This window comes from Silurus meridionalis, chromosome 2 (genome assembly GCF_014805685.1).
Source record: "Silurus meridionalis isolate SWU-2019-XX chromosome 2, ASM1480568v1, whole genome shotgun sequence".
NCBI lineage: Eukaryota > Metazoa > Chordata > Actinopteri > Siluriformes > Siluridae > Silurus > Silurus meridionalis.
The window spans coordinates 21,060,567-21,074,843 of NC_060885.1; the positions used below are offsets into that span (position 1 = coordinate 21,060,567).

At 40.4% G+C, this 14,277-nt stretch overlaps 1 protein-coding gene across 1 annotated transcript in view; it reads right to left on the reverse strand.

Annotated features, from left to right (window-relative positions):
• The window catches only part of eif2ak3 (eukaryotic translation initiation factor 2-alpha kinase 3), a 29,251-nt gene that overhangs the window by 10,135 nt on the left and 4,839 nt on the right, over positions 1-14,277 (reverse strand). The window contains exons 2-5 of the mRNA XM_046875643.1: positions 7,381-7,510; positions 2,381-2,575; positions 1,117-1,247; positions 741-1,023 (exon numbers count right to left, since the gene is read on the reverse strand). Coding sequence (XP_046731599.1) covers positions 741-1,023; positions 1,117-1,247; positions 2,381-2,575; positions 7,381-7,510 — 739 coding nt within the window. The remainder of the gene's footprint in view (positions 1-740; positions 1,024-1,116; positions 1,248-2,380; positions 2,576-7,380; positions 7,511-14,277) is intronic.

Consider the following 14,277-nt stretch of genomic DNA (forward strand, 5'->3'; position numbering starts at 1 on the left):
ACTGAATGCAAGACTTTTTACGCGTGGAAAACATACACAGCAATACCACGGGTGCCACAGCGCTAGCGTTAGCCCCTAACCAGGAAGTGGCTAGCGGGCAATGCTAGTGCTATGGATTTATTAGCGTTTTAAATCTAGCTCCAATAATTTCTCTTAAAAGGAGAAAATTCTGATAATTCCGCATATCGAGAGAGTGAACGCATAAATGATGGAAGGAATGAAGACATGTATGCTGAAGAACAGTTAAGTAGATCATATCTTTAAAAAATTTATATTAAATGTAAAAACACACACACCTGTATTACCCAGATGTAAACTATTACAATTTTTTCCCCCCTTTAGTTTATTTTATTTATTTGAATTAATTTGTGCCAATTTAACTGATTACTCAATTGAATTAATATAATAAAAAGGTATATTGCAGTCATTTTATTTATTCTATTTTTTATAAATTATTATAAAATATTATTTTATATATTATTTAACCAAGCAGGCATTTCATTTTAAATTGCTTTAAAAATGTAAAATGCTGACATGCACAAATGTTAATTAAAATAAACTGCATTAATAAAAAAAAAAAAACAAGCAGCTATTTTTTATTTACCATTTCAAAACAAGCAAACAAGCATCTGTACACATTTCTATCATCCAAAGCACATCCTTAACTGCTAGTAGGTCAAAATCTAATCTTAGAGCTCAAAAATCAAACAAACAAACAAACAAACAAACAAACAAATCACCTGATGCTCCCAGATGAGCTGTCCTCCTGGTCCACTGTTAAATGCCATAACCTTCCAGTCTGGAATAGACACTTTGATTACCAGGTCAAGGCCTTCTGACTGTATGTGTGCATTAGCGTGGTTTTGATTGTGTGCTTCTGCATCTTCTAGGATCACACGTGGCCCGTCACGTTGCAGTTCGTGCCACGCCTCCTTATTGGACGTTTCTCCTTCCAAAAAGCCGAGCTGTGTGTCGGTCTCCGGAACAAACTTCAGCTGGAAGTTTCCCACACTGAAGTTCCACCTGACAGACAGATACAAAGGATCAGTGTAGTCAAAACATTAAATACACTGGCTGCAGTGTGTCTCAGGGTGAACGGACAGGGATATGACCTACTTCTCAAAACCGCTGCGAGGGGTCACAGCTCTGACGGTTTTCTGTGTTCTCTGCAGTAACAGCATGTCCTCTGGCTCGGCTTCCTCCTCTCCCCAATGGCTGCAGCCCACGGCCGAACAGATATACTTCAGCTACATAGCGAGAGGAAGGGGGGAGGGAGGGGAGAGAGAGAGAGAGAGAGAGAGAGAGAGAGAGAGAATGAATATAAACTATAACATGGGGGTAAAACAGCATTGCTGCAACAAATTATGATTGCTCGAGTTCTTTTATTTGCATGGGTCATTTTGGTTCGATTTGGATTCAGGCTGCCACTGTTCAATTTTAAAAGGATTTTATAGCCTATTTGATTATTTGCTGGCGTTTTTTTATGGCGATATTATTTATATTTTAAGAGAACCACATTTACACATTTCGTAATCTTTTTTAGACTCGTTAACACCCATCTACAATCAAAATCAAGTGAAGAGTTTCAAAAGAGCAAATTCAAGCATGCTCTTTGAGTGGGAAGGGAGCTTTTTATCCCTATCAATCAGTGTTACTCTGGCCAATCGTGGGCTTCAGTGAGTCCATGTATGGAGAACAGGGCAGATAAGGGTCTCCTCAAAGTGTGTTCAGCTGCCCTGTGATGTAGCCCAAACAATAGTTGGGAAAAGATCTGGAGGCTGACTAAGCATATATCAGAGGAAGCATGTGCTAGTTCTCACCCTCCACAGTTAGTAGCTGTTGCGTGATATAGGAAGGCTAGTTGGGAATTGGCAAAATGATTTAAAACCTAATTAGCCGAAAGGGTTCAAATGGAAATTTGACAAAAATAAATAAATTAAGAACTGTATATATATATATATATATATATATATATATATATATATATATATATATATATATATATATACACACATATATATATATATATATATATATCAGTGTGAATCTACAATTTTCATAGTCATGAAAATAAAGAAAACTCTATGAATGAGAAGGTGTGTCTAAACTTTTGGTCTGTACTGTGTGTATATATAAATATGTATATATATATATATATATATATATATATATATATATATATATATATATATATATATATATATATATATATATATATATATATATATAGAGAGAGAGAGAGAGAGAGAGAGAGAGAGAGAGAGAGAGAGAGAGAGAGAGAGAGAGAGAGAGAGAGAGAGAGAACACAATTCTGACATTGTCATATTGAGAACAAAATCCCAAATTAAAATCTATACCCCTCCTAATAGTGCGAGTGTACCTTGCCACTGTAGACTCCGAGGCCGTAGGTGGTAAGCGATTTTCCTCCAACCAGCACGGTGTCCTCTCCAACGCGGTAAGACGAGTCGAGCAGGGACTCCACACTAAAAGGTACAGCCTCCATGCTCTCCCTGTCCCTGTTCCACTGAAACAAAGCTCCATCCAAAGACGGGATAAACATCTTATTGCCAAAAACCTGAGGAGGTAAGAAGATCTAGTGTCAGCTCACACAGCAGACGGAGCAGTGTTTCCTTTAATGTTACTTATCAAACGTTACACAATTTACGCAGATCAGAAAGATCCATCCCTTAACCATAGCTTTAATGTAAACAAGAGAACATGAGCACAGGGGACATCTCAATTTCAGTTTTGGGCCTAAAGTTTTAGGAACTCTACTATACATTACAGTTGAAGGCATTTGGATCTTCTGAAATTCCATGGCCATGAAAATGGGTAGTAAATGATGCAAGATAAATAGTTTTGTTCGTAACATAAATTTATTTTACAATAAAAAAAAAAAAAAGCTACTACAGAAAGGTGAAAACTGAAAGTCAGAAGTTTCTATGAAGTTTTCTGCCTGTGTTCTTGACACGACTCTGAAACTGATATGGTGCTGATAAGCAAGACCTCATTGAGAGATTAAATGAGGCCTCAGGACATGCTGACCTGCACCGATGAGGTTTAAGAAATAAATGAGCTTTGAAGGTTTATACAGATGACACATGAATTACTGAGATTTACAACTTATAGAAATAAATCTTTAAAGACTAAACTAGAAAACCTTGATCTTAAGCACAGAGAAACACACACACCAAAAATACACTTGCAAGCATCCGGTTATGCTTAATTTGACCTTGACACCTACTCGCCCCAATGTTTGCCTAAAAAGCTGAGTGAGCAAACAAGAGAGAGAGAGAGAGAGAGAGAGAGAGAGAGAGAGAGAGAGAGAGAGAGAGAGAGAGAGAGAGAGAGAGAGAGAGAGAGAGAGAGAGAGAGAGAGACAGCTTGTAGTGATTGACAGATGATCTCATCGTCCCTTGCCCATCTAATCACAGGAACAATCAGGGTTAAAACCCACAGATGTCAACTTGTGATATAGTGGGTTAGGGTTTTAAACAGTTTGTGTTTGCGTGAGTGTGTGTGTGTGTGTGTGTGTGTGTGTGTGTGTGTGTGCGCACGCACTAGGTGGATGACTCATTTCATTTGCTGCACATGATCCAGGTTTATGATCACCTGCTCCAATCATCACTCGATCAGCTCGGGCTTAAAGCTGCAGTATGCAACTTTAAAATCAACTGAAAATCGAGCAGCACAATTTAGCAAGGAAGAAAAAAATAATACCCCATGATGTTTTTCTGCTATGAGCCGTCCTAGAAAGCTGCAAATGTAATTTCTCACAAAACACAGCTGCCAGAAAACCCCAACAATAACACAGGAACAAGAAACAGATTTTAAAAGCTCACTATTTAGCGAGACACCAGCGTTCTGTGGCTCTGGGTGCTGATTTCTTTAGTTCTCCTGATCCAACTGAAGCTCAATTCTTTTTATATTTATACCTGTGTAACTAAAATCAGCAGCTTCCCAAAACAGCTAGAAACATGTCAATGTTTTTCAATTACAAAAAGCGTGTGAAAAAATATAAGCCGTTTTACTAACACGCGATTCGTATCAGCCTTTTTAACAAGCACAGGATTAAATGCAATAGGATGAAGTGTGCGTGTGCAACGCCTATAATCATCGTACTCCTTGTGTATAACTTGTATAAATGTAATACATTTAAGTCGCTCTGGATAAGCGTTTACCAAATGCCTGTAAAAGATCCAGGCCAGCAGGTTGGTAATGTCCAAGCAATAATCTAATAGGTTATCATGAAAAAAAATTTTTTATCTATAAATTACTACTTTATCAGCTGAAACTGCATTTTAATTCAGTTTAAAACAGTAGCCTGTAGGCAGTAAAAGCGAGGGAGAGACTCTGGTTTAATCAGTTCACTAAGACTTCCTCACACTCTGTCAAAATTAGTCTACAGTTGGGGAAAAATATTCATTAATTTAAATCACGAATTAGTGAATTAGGTGTCACGAGCTTCATGAGTCACTACACAGAAAAAGCAGTTAATCGCATGCCTGAATGAAATGCTCAATTATTAAGCTGTGTGCTTGCAGCTGGGGCCATGGCGTGTGTCTCACTGAGGTGAGTCAAATTAACATGCCTAATAAGTCTCACCTATAGGTCTAATACACCATCTGATTAGTACTGGCCTGTTCACACCGACATGTAAAGGATTGATCGTAAAGGATTTACAGCACTTTAGTATCAGGAAGGTTTTGCATGACTTGTTTGGTTTTCTGGTTGTACAGGTAGACAGGCTGCAGACGTCACCTTCGAGATTATACAACATTGCTGCGTTTTCGCGTCTTCCTGCAGTCCAGACCAACCGCATTCCACCGACACTCTCTTCCGAGATCTATACAGCACACAACAGATAACAATACCAAATCCATCTCACTGTGAATAAAGCACTGAAGTATTGACCTACTATGCCAATCCATATCTTGTCTGACCCACTAGTCCAGAACCTGACCATGATGCATAGGACATGCTGCTCTCTTATTCACATTAAGTTCACTTCATTTCCTACATATTATTTATTTTAAATATCAGAAAAAAAAAAAAGTTGTAGGCCAAAAGTATGCGGACACCCGATCATATCTAATATCCGATTCCAGATTGAATCCCTAGGACCCTGTGCTGTAATAATAAAAATCTCTGCTCTTCTAGGAAGGGTTTCCACAAGATTTTGGAGTATGGGATTCGTGCTCATTGGGCCTCAAAGGCATTAGTAAATTCAGGGACTTGAGATGAGGAGGCACCATTTCAATTCATCCCAAAGGTGGGTTAGGGTTCAAACTCTAAACTTGGCAAAGCATGTTTTCATGGAGCTTGCTCAGTGAACAGGAGGGTGTCATGGTAGAACAGGTTTGTGCACCTTAGTTACAGGAAAGGGGAAATTGCAATACAAGAGCATACAGAAAATTACATTATGATTAGAGTTTGGGGAAGAATCACATACGACCAATATGGTCAGGATTCTTTGAACGTTTGGCCAGATTGCGTTTTTTAATACTCGAGATGTTTTGAATAATATGTGATATAAAATTAGATTTGAATAATGACCACAGGTCGAGGGGGTAGCCTATTAGTGCACTTTGGATCTGAAGGTCATAAGTTGTAAATGCCAGACACACCAAGCTGCCACTCCTGGGGCCCCTCAGCGAGGCCCTTAACCCCAGAGCTGCTCAGTTGTATGAATAAGATAAATGTTAAATGATAAAAGTCTGGCGTCTTCCAAATGCCATAAATGTAAACAGCAACAATAACAACAATGTTAATAAGTTAAATATTAAAGTTATGAAATAAAAGAATGAACCAAAACACATTCTGAAATGACTTTCTTTCATTATCACCTGACAGAACAATACTCATACTATCTTCTGCTGATAATCATCCTAAAAATATAACAATTACGCAATTCCCGAGTGTTAAAAAAAAAAGGATTAATTGAAAGGATGAAGGCCAGAACGTGTGCCCATTAGGGAGGGTGGGTGTGCGTGCGCATGCAGGGTGGATGACATCATCCCCCACATAAGGCATTATCTCATCCTAAAATCCGCTCAGCATGAGTCACACCACAACGCAGTGGCATTCCTCCATTTAAAGCCCCCCTTAACACCCCCTCTCCTGCTCATTTGTCATTCCTCCTCTCTCTCTCTCTCTCTCTCTCTCTCTCTCTCTCTCTCTCTCTCTCTCCTCTCTCTCTCTCTCTCTCCTCCCTCCCTCCCTCCCTCCCTCCCTCCTCCCTCCCTCCCCTTTCTCTCTCCTCCCCATCACTTCTCCTGCTCTTTCTTGTTGTGACAGCATGATTGTGCAGACACCTCTGTTTACTGCTCGTCTCTCCTGGTGCCACAGCATGCTATAGGTGAGTGCACCATGCCTGCACCATGGTGAGGGCCAATCAGACGGGGACAGGCCGCTCTAATCACTGAGCAGACTGCCTCGGCCAATCAGGGCGGCTGCTAGTGCGATACCCGGGGGAAAGAGGTGGGGGGAGAAGCTTAGAGCCAATGGGAGCTCTCTTTCCGCAAAAGACAGGCATTTGAGGTTACCGCCAAAGCAGTCAGTAGAGAGAGAGAAAGAGAGAGAGAGAAGAAATTATATGAACTCCAAGCAAAGCTCACACAAATACACCAACCCAGCAAAAAAATATTTCGAAATGCACAAATAACATGTACAAACAGCTGTGTAAACACATTGTTATGAACGCCAGCCACACACAAAAAGCTTCCAGTACAGCAAACTGTTATAAGTCTCATTGTCAAGTCTGGCCTGTGTTTTGGTGCATGCATGGATGTATACACACACTCACACACTCACACACACACACACACACACACACACACCCACCCACACCATAGTGTAAAGCTGCCAAAAAGACCTTCCCCCATACTGTTCTGCATGTGTACACATTATTTTCAGACACAAACGCTGGGTCATTTGTGTTTTTGTTGGTTACAACACACACACACACACACACACACACACACACACACACACACACACACACACACACACACACACACACACACACACACACACACACACAAAGAAATAGTTTGCCAATGATTTTGCTTTTTGTTCCAAGGGCTTTATTATATAAGCTTTTTTGTTTAAAGACACAAAACGTGATCTTGTTTATGCTGTCGCACATTTTTTAATGGTTTTGAACTTATTTATATATAAAACATTTAAATAAGTATTAGGGTTTTTTCCCAATGATAATACATGTGCAAACCTAGGTGTTTTGTGTATAATGATATATCTGTCATATCGCCCACCCCTTAAAAACAGTTATTGTGATATTTATTTGTTTGCGCGTAATTAAAGATACGGTATGGGAGCGTTCACGCGTTCCATACACTGCCACAGTACGTTTGTTCGTACCTCCGGCTTGCTGAGGCTGGATGACAGCAGGCAGCCGGATCCAACGTCCAAGTCCCACTGCTTGCGCCCGTGGTTCAGAGGATCCAGAGCCGCAATCTGTCCGTCCAGTGTGCTGATGATCACCAAGCTTCTATCAGAGATAAACAAAAAAAAAACACAGAACACAGACTTAATCTACAGGTGCGTAACAATGTAGCATCACAATTAAGCAATTTAATGTAGAACCTTTCTGCATTGTGATGATTAGCATTTTAAATTATAGACAATTTAAAGCAATGTCGGCTGTAATTAAATTAATCCACCCCGTTCATATCATTATGATACGCCTTTTATTTTTTGTAATATAAACAGAAAAAATAAAAAAAAAAAAAAAAATGCAGTTAACATTTTTAATTGCAGTTAACATTTTTTAATGAATCAGCTTAAAATGTAATTCATCAAAACAAGCTAAATTCAAAGAATTTTACTATTTTATTCGATTGTAATGTCCACCAATTCGCAAAACAACTTTGGGATGGGGGAGAGATTTGCCCAGATCTTCATCTATATTTCATTCTTCTGATAAATTACTCTCAATTCATATCAAATTAGGAAAACTCTAAATGACTAATATCACAAAAACTTTTTGGGGAAAAACAAAAACAAAACAAAATGAAGAAATCATCCTCAGGGCACAGGGAGAGTTTGGGGAAGAAGCGAGGACGAGGTAGAGCTTTGAAATCCACTTTGACACTTCACGCACTGCACATGCACTGATGGAGTCAGATAGTAAAGGAGCCTCGGTTTCCATGAATTCTCTTCATTACTGCAGGCTAGGAACGTTTGTTTTACCTCTTCCAATGGGATTCAAGATTGTAAAACGCTTCATCTCATCACTCCTGATTGGCCGGTAGTGCCCTCCAAAAATATTTGGACTGATTGGTTGTTGCTAAGCAGTGGGTGCTGGTAGGATGAATGAAGACGCTGCACTGGCTACACCCCTCTGTGATTGAAAATCAGAGTTTCTCAGCAGACAGAGAGAAAACAGGCAAAAGCGAGAGCAAGAGGAGGAGAGAGAGGATTATCTGGACGAAAGTACTGACCAAGTAATTTTTATTTGAAAATTCTTTAACATCTTGACATTTTAAACCATAATAGTAAACTGATAAGAGACGGGAAAGGATAAGGAAAAGGGAAAGAGTAGGAAAGAGAAAGAAAATGAAAAAAATGTATCCTAAATCTGGACAATGGTTGAATTTTGTAAAAGTACAAAAGGTATAAGTTCGATGCCTTGCAGGTTACCTATTGATAGTTTGTGAAAATGTGAATCAGTCCATTGACTTTCTGCTAAATTTTCTCACTGCTTTTAGTTTTGAAAGAAATTGGACTTAATGTTGGATCTAAATTCAAAAAAGTTTCTCCAAATGACTGTACCGAATAATAATGTATGCTTGAAACTCCCACAGTATGCACTCTGTGCCTTCTAATGCACAAGTTTGCATTCCTCAAATAGCCAGTCGTCCTCATACCCAAACAAACTCGGGAGCACCCCCATTACAAACAACACACACACACACACACACTCATTCACTCACACGCATGCACACCTGACAAAAAGAGACCTTACCAAAGCAAAAAAACTGAGATGCCCAAACTCACACAGTATCTGAGGTATTTAGACCAATCCCAGCCGAGCTCTCTAGCCCGACATCCAATCACCATTCGGTTGCGCAGCAGGACGTCCAATCGGAATGCAGTGCCATGAAAAAGATCAGCCAATGAGCAGGGCGCGCTCGCTGTAACCATGCAACAGCGAGCGGCATCCGCCGTCCCACTGTGAACTGCCAAGTATCCCCCAACCCCCCGCCCCCGCCCCAAACACACACGCACATACTCACACACGCACACAGCAGAATGAAAATCCAGCAGCAGTGTAAGCACGTGTGGGGAAGTTTTGGATGTAAAGCCACACCCATGCAGAGAAACAGCACAGATAAAAAAATATATATATAGAGAGAGATGAAATGGGTGCAAGGAATTTGGGGCAGTGACGTCTCACTGTCTCTCAGACCGAACGAATGCAGAAAAAACACAAAAGCACACACGATGCAATGACCCACAAACACAAAACTGTGTCATATGTTATGTGTTTGTATATCAGTAATCAAACAGGGCCTTTATATCTATGCACTAAATCAGGTATATAAAAAAAACAAACACACACACACACACACACACACACACACACACACACACACACACACACACTTATGATGAACTTCTATTGTATTAGAGAATTTGTGTCTGAGAAACAAAAATTTCTGCCTTTTCAGCACTTTTTCTTATATTAGCTTGAAGATAAATATTGTACATTCTCACACCCACAGATACCAAATTGTGTCTTTGGTGCATCATATAAGTAAAAGGTTTATATACAATGTGGAAAATAAAATAAAAAAAAAACAACACACATGCAGGGAAGTTGTATACAAATAAAACTAAAAGCCTTTCAGCACTGATTACTGTCCGGTTATATTTAGTACTGTTTGACTTGATGGCATGTAGGGATGAGATTTTGTGGTCATTAAGTTTTACTGCATGTATTGATTAGGATGTGCAGCCGATACAAGCTGCCATACACACAACCTCTCATTGAAGTTCAGGTCACGTGCGTGCACACAACCGCACCCGAACTGAGTTATCACCGTCTGCAGTAAACTGACCGTCTGGTCATCAGCACTCACACTCACACACACACACACACACACACACACACACACACACACACACACACACACACACACACACACACACACACACACCAAGAGCACTTTCCTCTCTAAGCATCAAATAATCACCATGGTGATACCAAAGGTTTATTCCTGTGATAGACCTATACGACAGTAAACCCCCACAAAGAAAGCGCCCTCGGTCATATCCCTCATCTCTGGAACCCGAGATCGTTATTGTGTTATTTCACTCGTGCTTGCTCCTTCTCTCCTGTGTTCGTTTACAACTCACAGGCGCTGAAATCAAAACTCCATGGCATGGCGCTCGTCTCTTCTTATTGGCCACAGCCTGGCCTTGATCTGGGCAGCTGATTCGTTGTTGCTAAGCAGTAAGAAACCAAAACGACGAAGACAGCCGCCGGGTCCTAGTGCTCACCGCGTTCCATCGTGAGGTCTTTTCCGCCTGGTTTTAAAGATCTGCCTGAACGGTCCTCTCCTCGTTTTTCTTCCCCTTCTCCCCACCTTTTCTCGTGCTCTCCACCCACTGCAGCACTGCAGCAGGGCGGCTCCTCCACAAAGTCGCAAGTAGCTGTCCGGAAAACGATCGATAAACAAATAGCAGAACTTTGATACGAGTAAGAAACTCAGGCTGATTTGTTTTCCCTCTCTCCGAATCTGCTTGCAAAGCAGTGTGGACTCCTGATAATTAAAACAAACTCCACAAGTAGTGAACAAGTACAAACTCACATAAATGAGGGAAAACATATACATTAAAACCCAGAGAAGTCCTGCGGTGCTCATTCATCATCAAATATCGGACTCCTCCAACACTCAGCCAGGGACTGCTTCAACTTTAATTGGAAACAAAAAAAAACTTGCCCAGACTCCCTGAGCACAGATTTATTTTATGAACAAAAACCCCAGAACTATTCCAATATTAGGCTCATTCTTTAAATGTGTACAACAATATTTAGGCTTGGTGCTATGTGGTTCTTCAGTTGTCATTAAATTCAAGTTGGTTTTATTTATACCTTTAGTTATTTTCAAGGCTACTGGGGTGTAAAAATAATATTAATATTTCACAGACCCCCCCCCGGTCATGCTTCTCAGGCTTTGAAGAAGTTTAGAGTTTTAGAGACCAAAACGTGTCAAAAATCACGTGGCAATTTCATATCCTACAGCTTTACAATCAGTTTATGTTTTTAGAAAACAATAAAACATGCACATGGACTCTGCAGCCTGCGCTCCTGCCCTCTCCCTCGCGCTCCTTCTTTCTCTCGCTCTCTCCCTCTCTCCCTGCACCCAACTCAAATTCTGAGCACTTTCGCCTTCCGTCCTTCTAATTGGCTAACAAGTTTCCAAGCTTGAGGCCTCTGGTTGGCTGTTGCTAAGCAGTAGGCAGCTGGAGCTAGACGTCTGCCATGGTTTGTGCCAGGCAGGCAGAAGAGAGCTGTAACAGCAAGTGTGTGTGTGTGTGTGTGTGTGTGTGTGTGTGTGTGTGTGTGTGTGTAAGGGCACCTCAAGTGTTACTTCTACAAAAGGTCTCAGAGGAATCGCCACTAGTCCAAAAATATACTCAATCAGGTCAAGCCGAGCTACACACTTGGATCGGTTTGGTGTGCATTGGCACACACGCGCACGCGCACGCGCACACACACACACACACACACACACACACACACACACACACACACACACACACACACGATATGCGTCAATAGGATTAACTATCGATTTACATTTACAACTGTATATGATTAGATCCACGACCAAATGCACCTTCGAGACATTCCGTCAAATACACTTCAGTCAACACTTCACATCCGTCTCATCTGATTCTTCAAAAGAAAAACACTTCTCACTGCCAGTTCCTTCTGAGCGGTTTCTGTTACTCGCACAAACATGTCCCGTGTTTGATTTGGCACCTCAATGCCATTCTCCCTCTCTCTCGGTCAGAAAGTCACAAAATGTGGTGTTTCACAGCAGAGTCAGTGCAAAGAAAAGGAACAGGGTGAAAGCAAAAAGTGCTCACAATCCTACACACTGTTATCACTGGGCTGCATGTTCTGTAAGTGAACAGCACCTTCACAAACTCACTCTCATTCCAGTTCTCTACACCGAACATTACTAGTTAACAATTAACTGGAATGTGATTATGGACCGTGCCAGACATTAAATTTTATTTACACTCTGGGCTTTTATTCATTTCAGAGAGAACGATCCAGATGTTTTCTTCCAGGGATAAGAAAAAAAAGGGGGAAAAAAATCATAATCCGTATAGTTAAGGCTAGTCAAACCATAACCAGAATGCTTCATGCATGCTGTTTGGTACAGCAGTGCTGCCAGAGTTGTTGATCATCTTTTCTGAGGCTCACACAAGGGAAATTAGAGGCCTTTTCTTCCTTCCCTTCCCTTCCCCTGCTCTCCATATGACTGATTGTGCCGCTGCTCTCTCTACACTGCAACGAGTGTACCTGAGATGTTCATCACAAAGTAGCAATCTACTGTTTTTGCGTTTTATAGTATAATATCAAGTCTCCCGGGTTTCTGGGTTTGACTCCCGCTTGCCATTCAGCCAAGCTGTGCATCGCTGAAACGGTCCCAGGAGAACACCATCCCCCAGCTAAGCTGTTCCATGTCTCGGGAAAGGCCTGCGGGTGTTGATTCTTAGGAACCGAGCACAATAGGCTGGTTTCTCTTCGTCACCATCTTCATATGTGGCGTTGAGGACAGTTTAACGCTCACAGTGCACATATTTGTGCCGCTAATCGAGTAAGCATTCAGATTCGCGTTTAATCTTATCGTGTTATACAGGAAGCGGAAACTGCAATAAAGGCGTGAGAATGGGATACACACAGAGGCGTGAACCTGTCATTATTAATGTGTGATAGAAAGAGCTGTAGGTGTGTATGGGACTAATACGTTAGATAAACGCACAGCTAAGTGAGGAGTTTGTGTAAACGTGAGCCACATACAATATCAATACTGACTCAAGTAATTTTCAAAAAAAAAAAAAAAACACTCTAGTTAAACAAACTCAAATATCATCATGCTGTACATTTTTAGTACTGACTGTACTAAAAACTGTGTGTAATGTGAAAAACATTTTTTGGATTAAACTGTGTTTTCAATTGTTTGATATCCATAAAAACAGTATTTTTGTGATTTTTTTTGGAACGAAAAATCGAAAGTTTAAACAATAAAGGCAATATTTCACCACTTCCTTTTGCTCACATTTACCAGGGGTACCAAGTATGCCAAAATTAGTGTAGGACATTTTGTGTGTATGTGTACATATACATATATACATATACATATATATATATATATATATATATATATATATATATATATATATATATATATATATTTTTTTTTTTTTTTTATGAAAGTTATTAAATGTCTAATAAACTCTATTTCACAATTTTTAGTTTGGACATGTACAGTTGCATTGGAAAAGTATTCACAGCTCTTCACTTTTTCCACATTTTATGTAACAGCCTTATTCCAAAGTGGATTCAATTCATTATTTTACTCAAAATTCTACAAACAATACCCCATAATGACAACATTTGAAAGAAGTTTGTCTGAAATCTTTGCAAATTTATATTTATATTATACAGCCTTTGCTTAGTACTTTGTTGAAGCACCTTTGGCACCAATTACAGCCTCATGACTTTTTGAGTATGATGCTACAAACTCCGATTTCTCCCATTCTTCTTTCCAGAACCTCTTAAGCTCAATCAGGTTGGATGGGATGCATCAGTGCACAGCCACTTTCAGATCTCTTCAGAGATGTTCAATCAAGTTCAAGTCTGGGCTCTGGCTGGGCCCAGACTAGTCTCCCAGTTCCTGATGCTGAAATAAATCCCCACAGCACGATGCTGCCACCACCACACTTCACTGTAGGAATAGTATTGAAAAGGTGATGAGCGGTGCCTGGTTTCCTCCAGGCATGGTGCATGGCATTCAGGCCAAAGAGTGCAATATTTGTTTCTCATGGTCTGAGAGTCCTTCAGATGCGATTTGGCAAACTCTAGGCAGGCCGCCATGTGCCTTTTACTGAGAAGTGGCTTCAGTCTGGCCACTCTACTATACAGGCCTTAATGGTTGAGAGCTGCAGAGATGATTGTTCTTCTAGAAGTTTCTCCTCTCTCTAATGCTGGAGCTGTTTCAGAGTTATCATCAA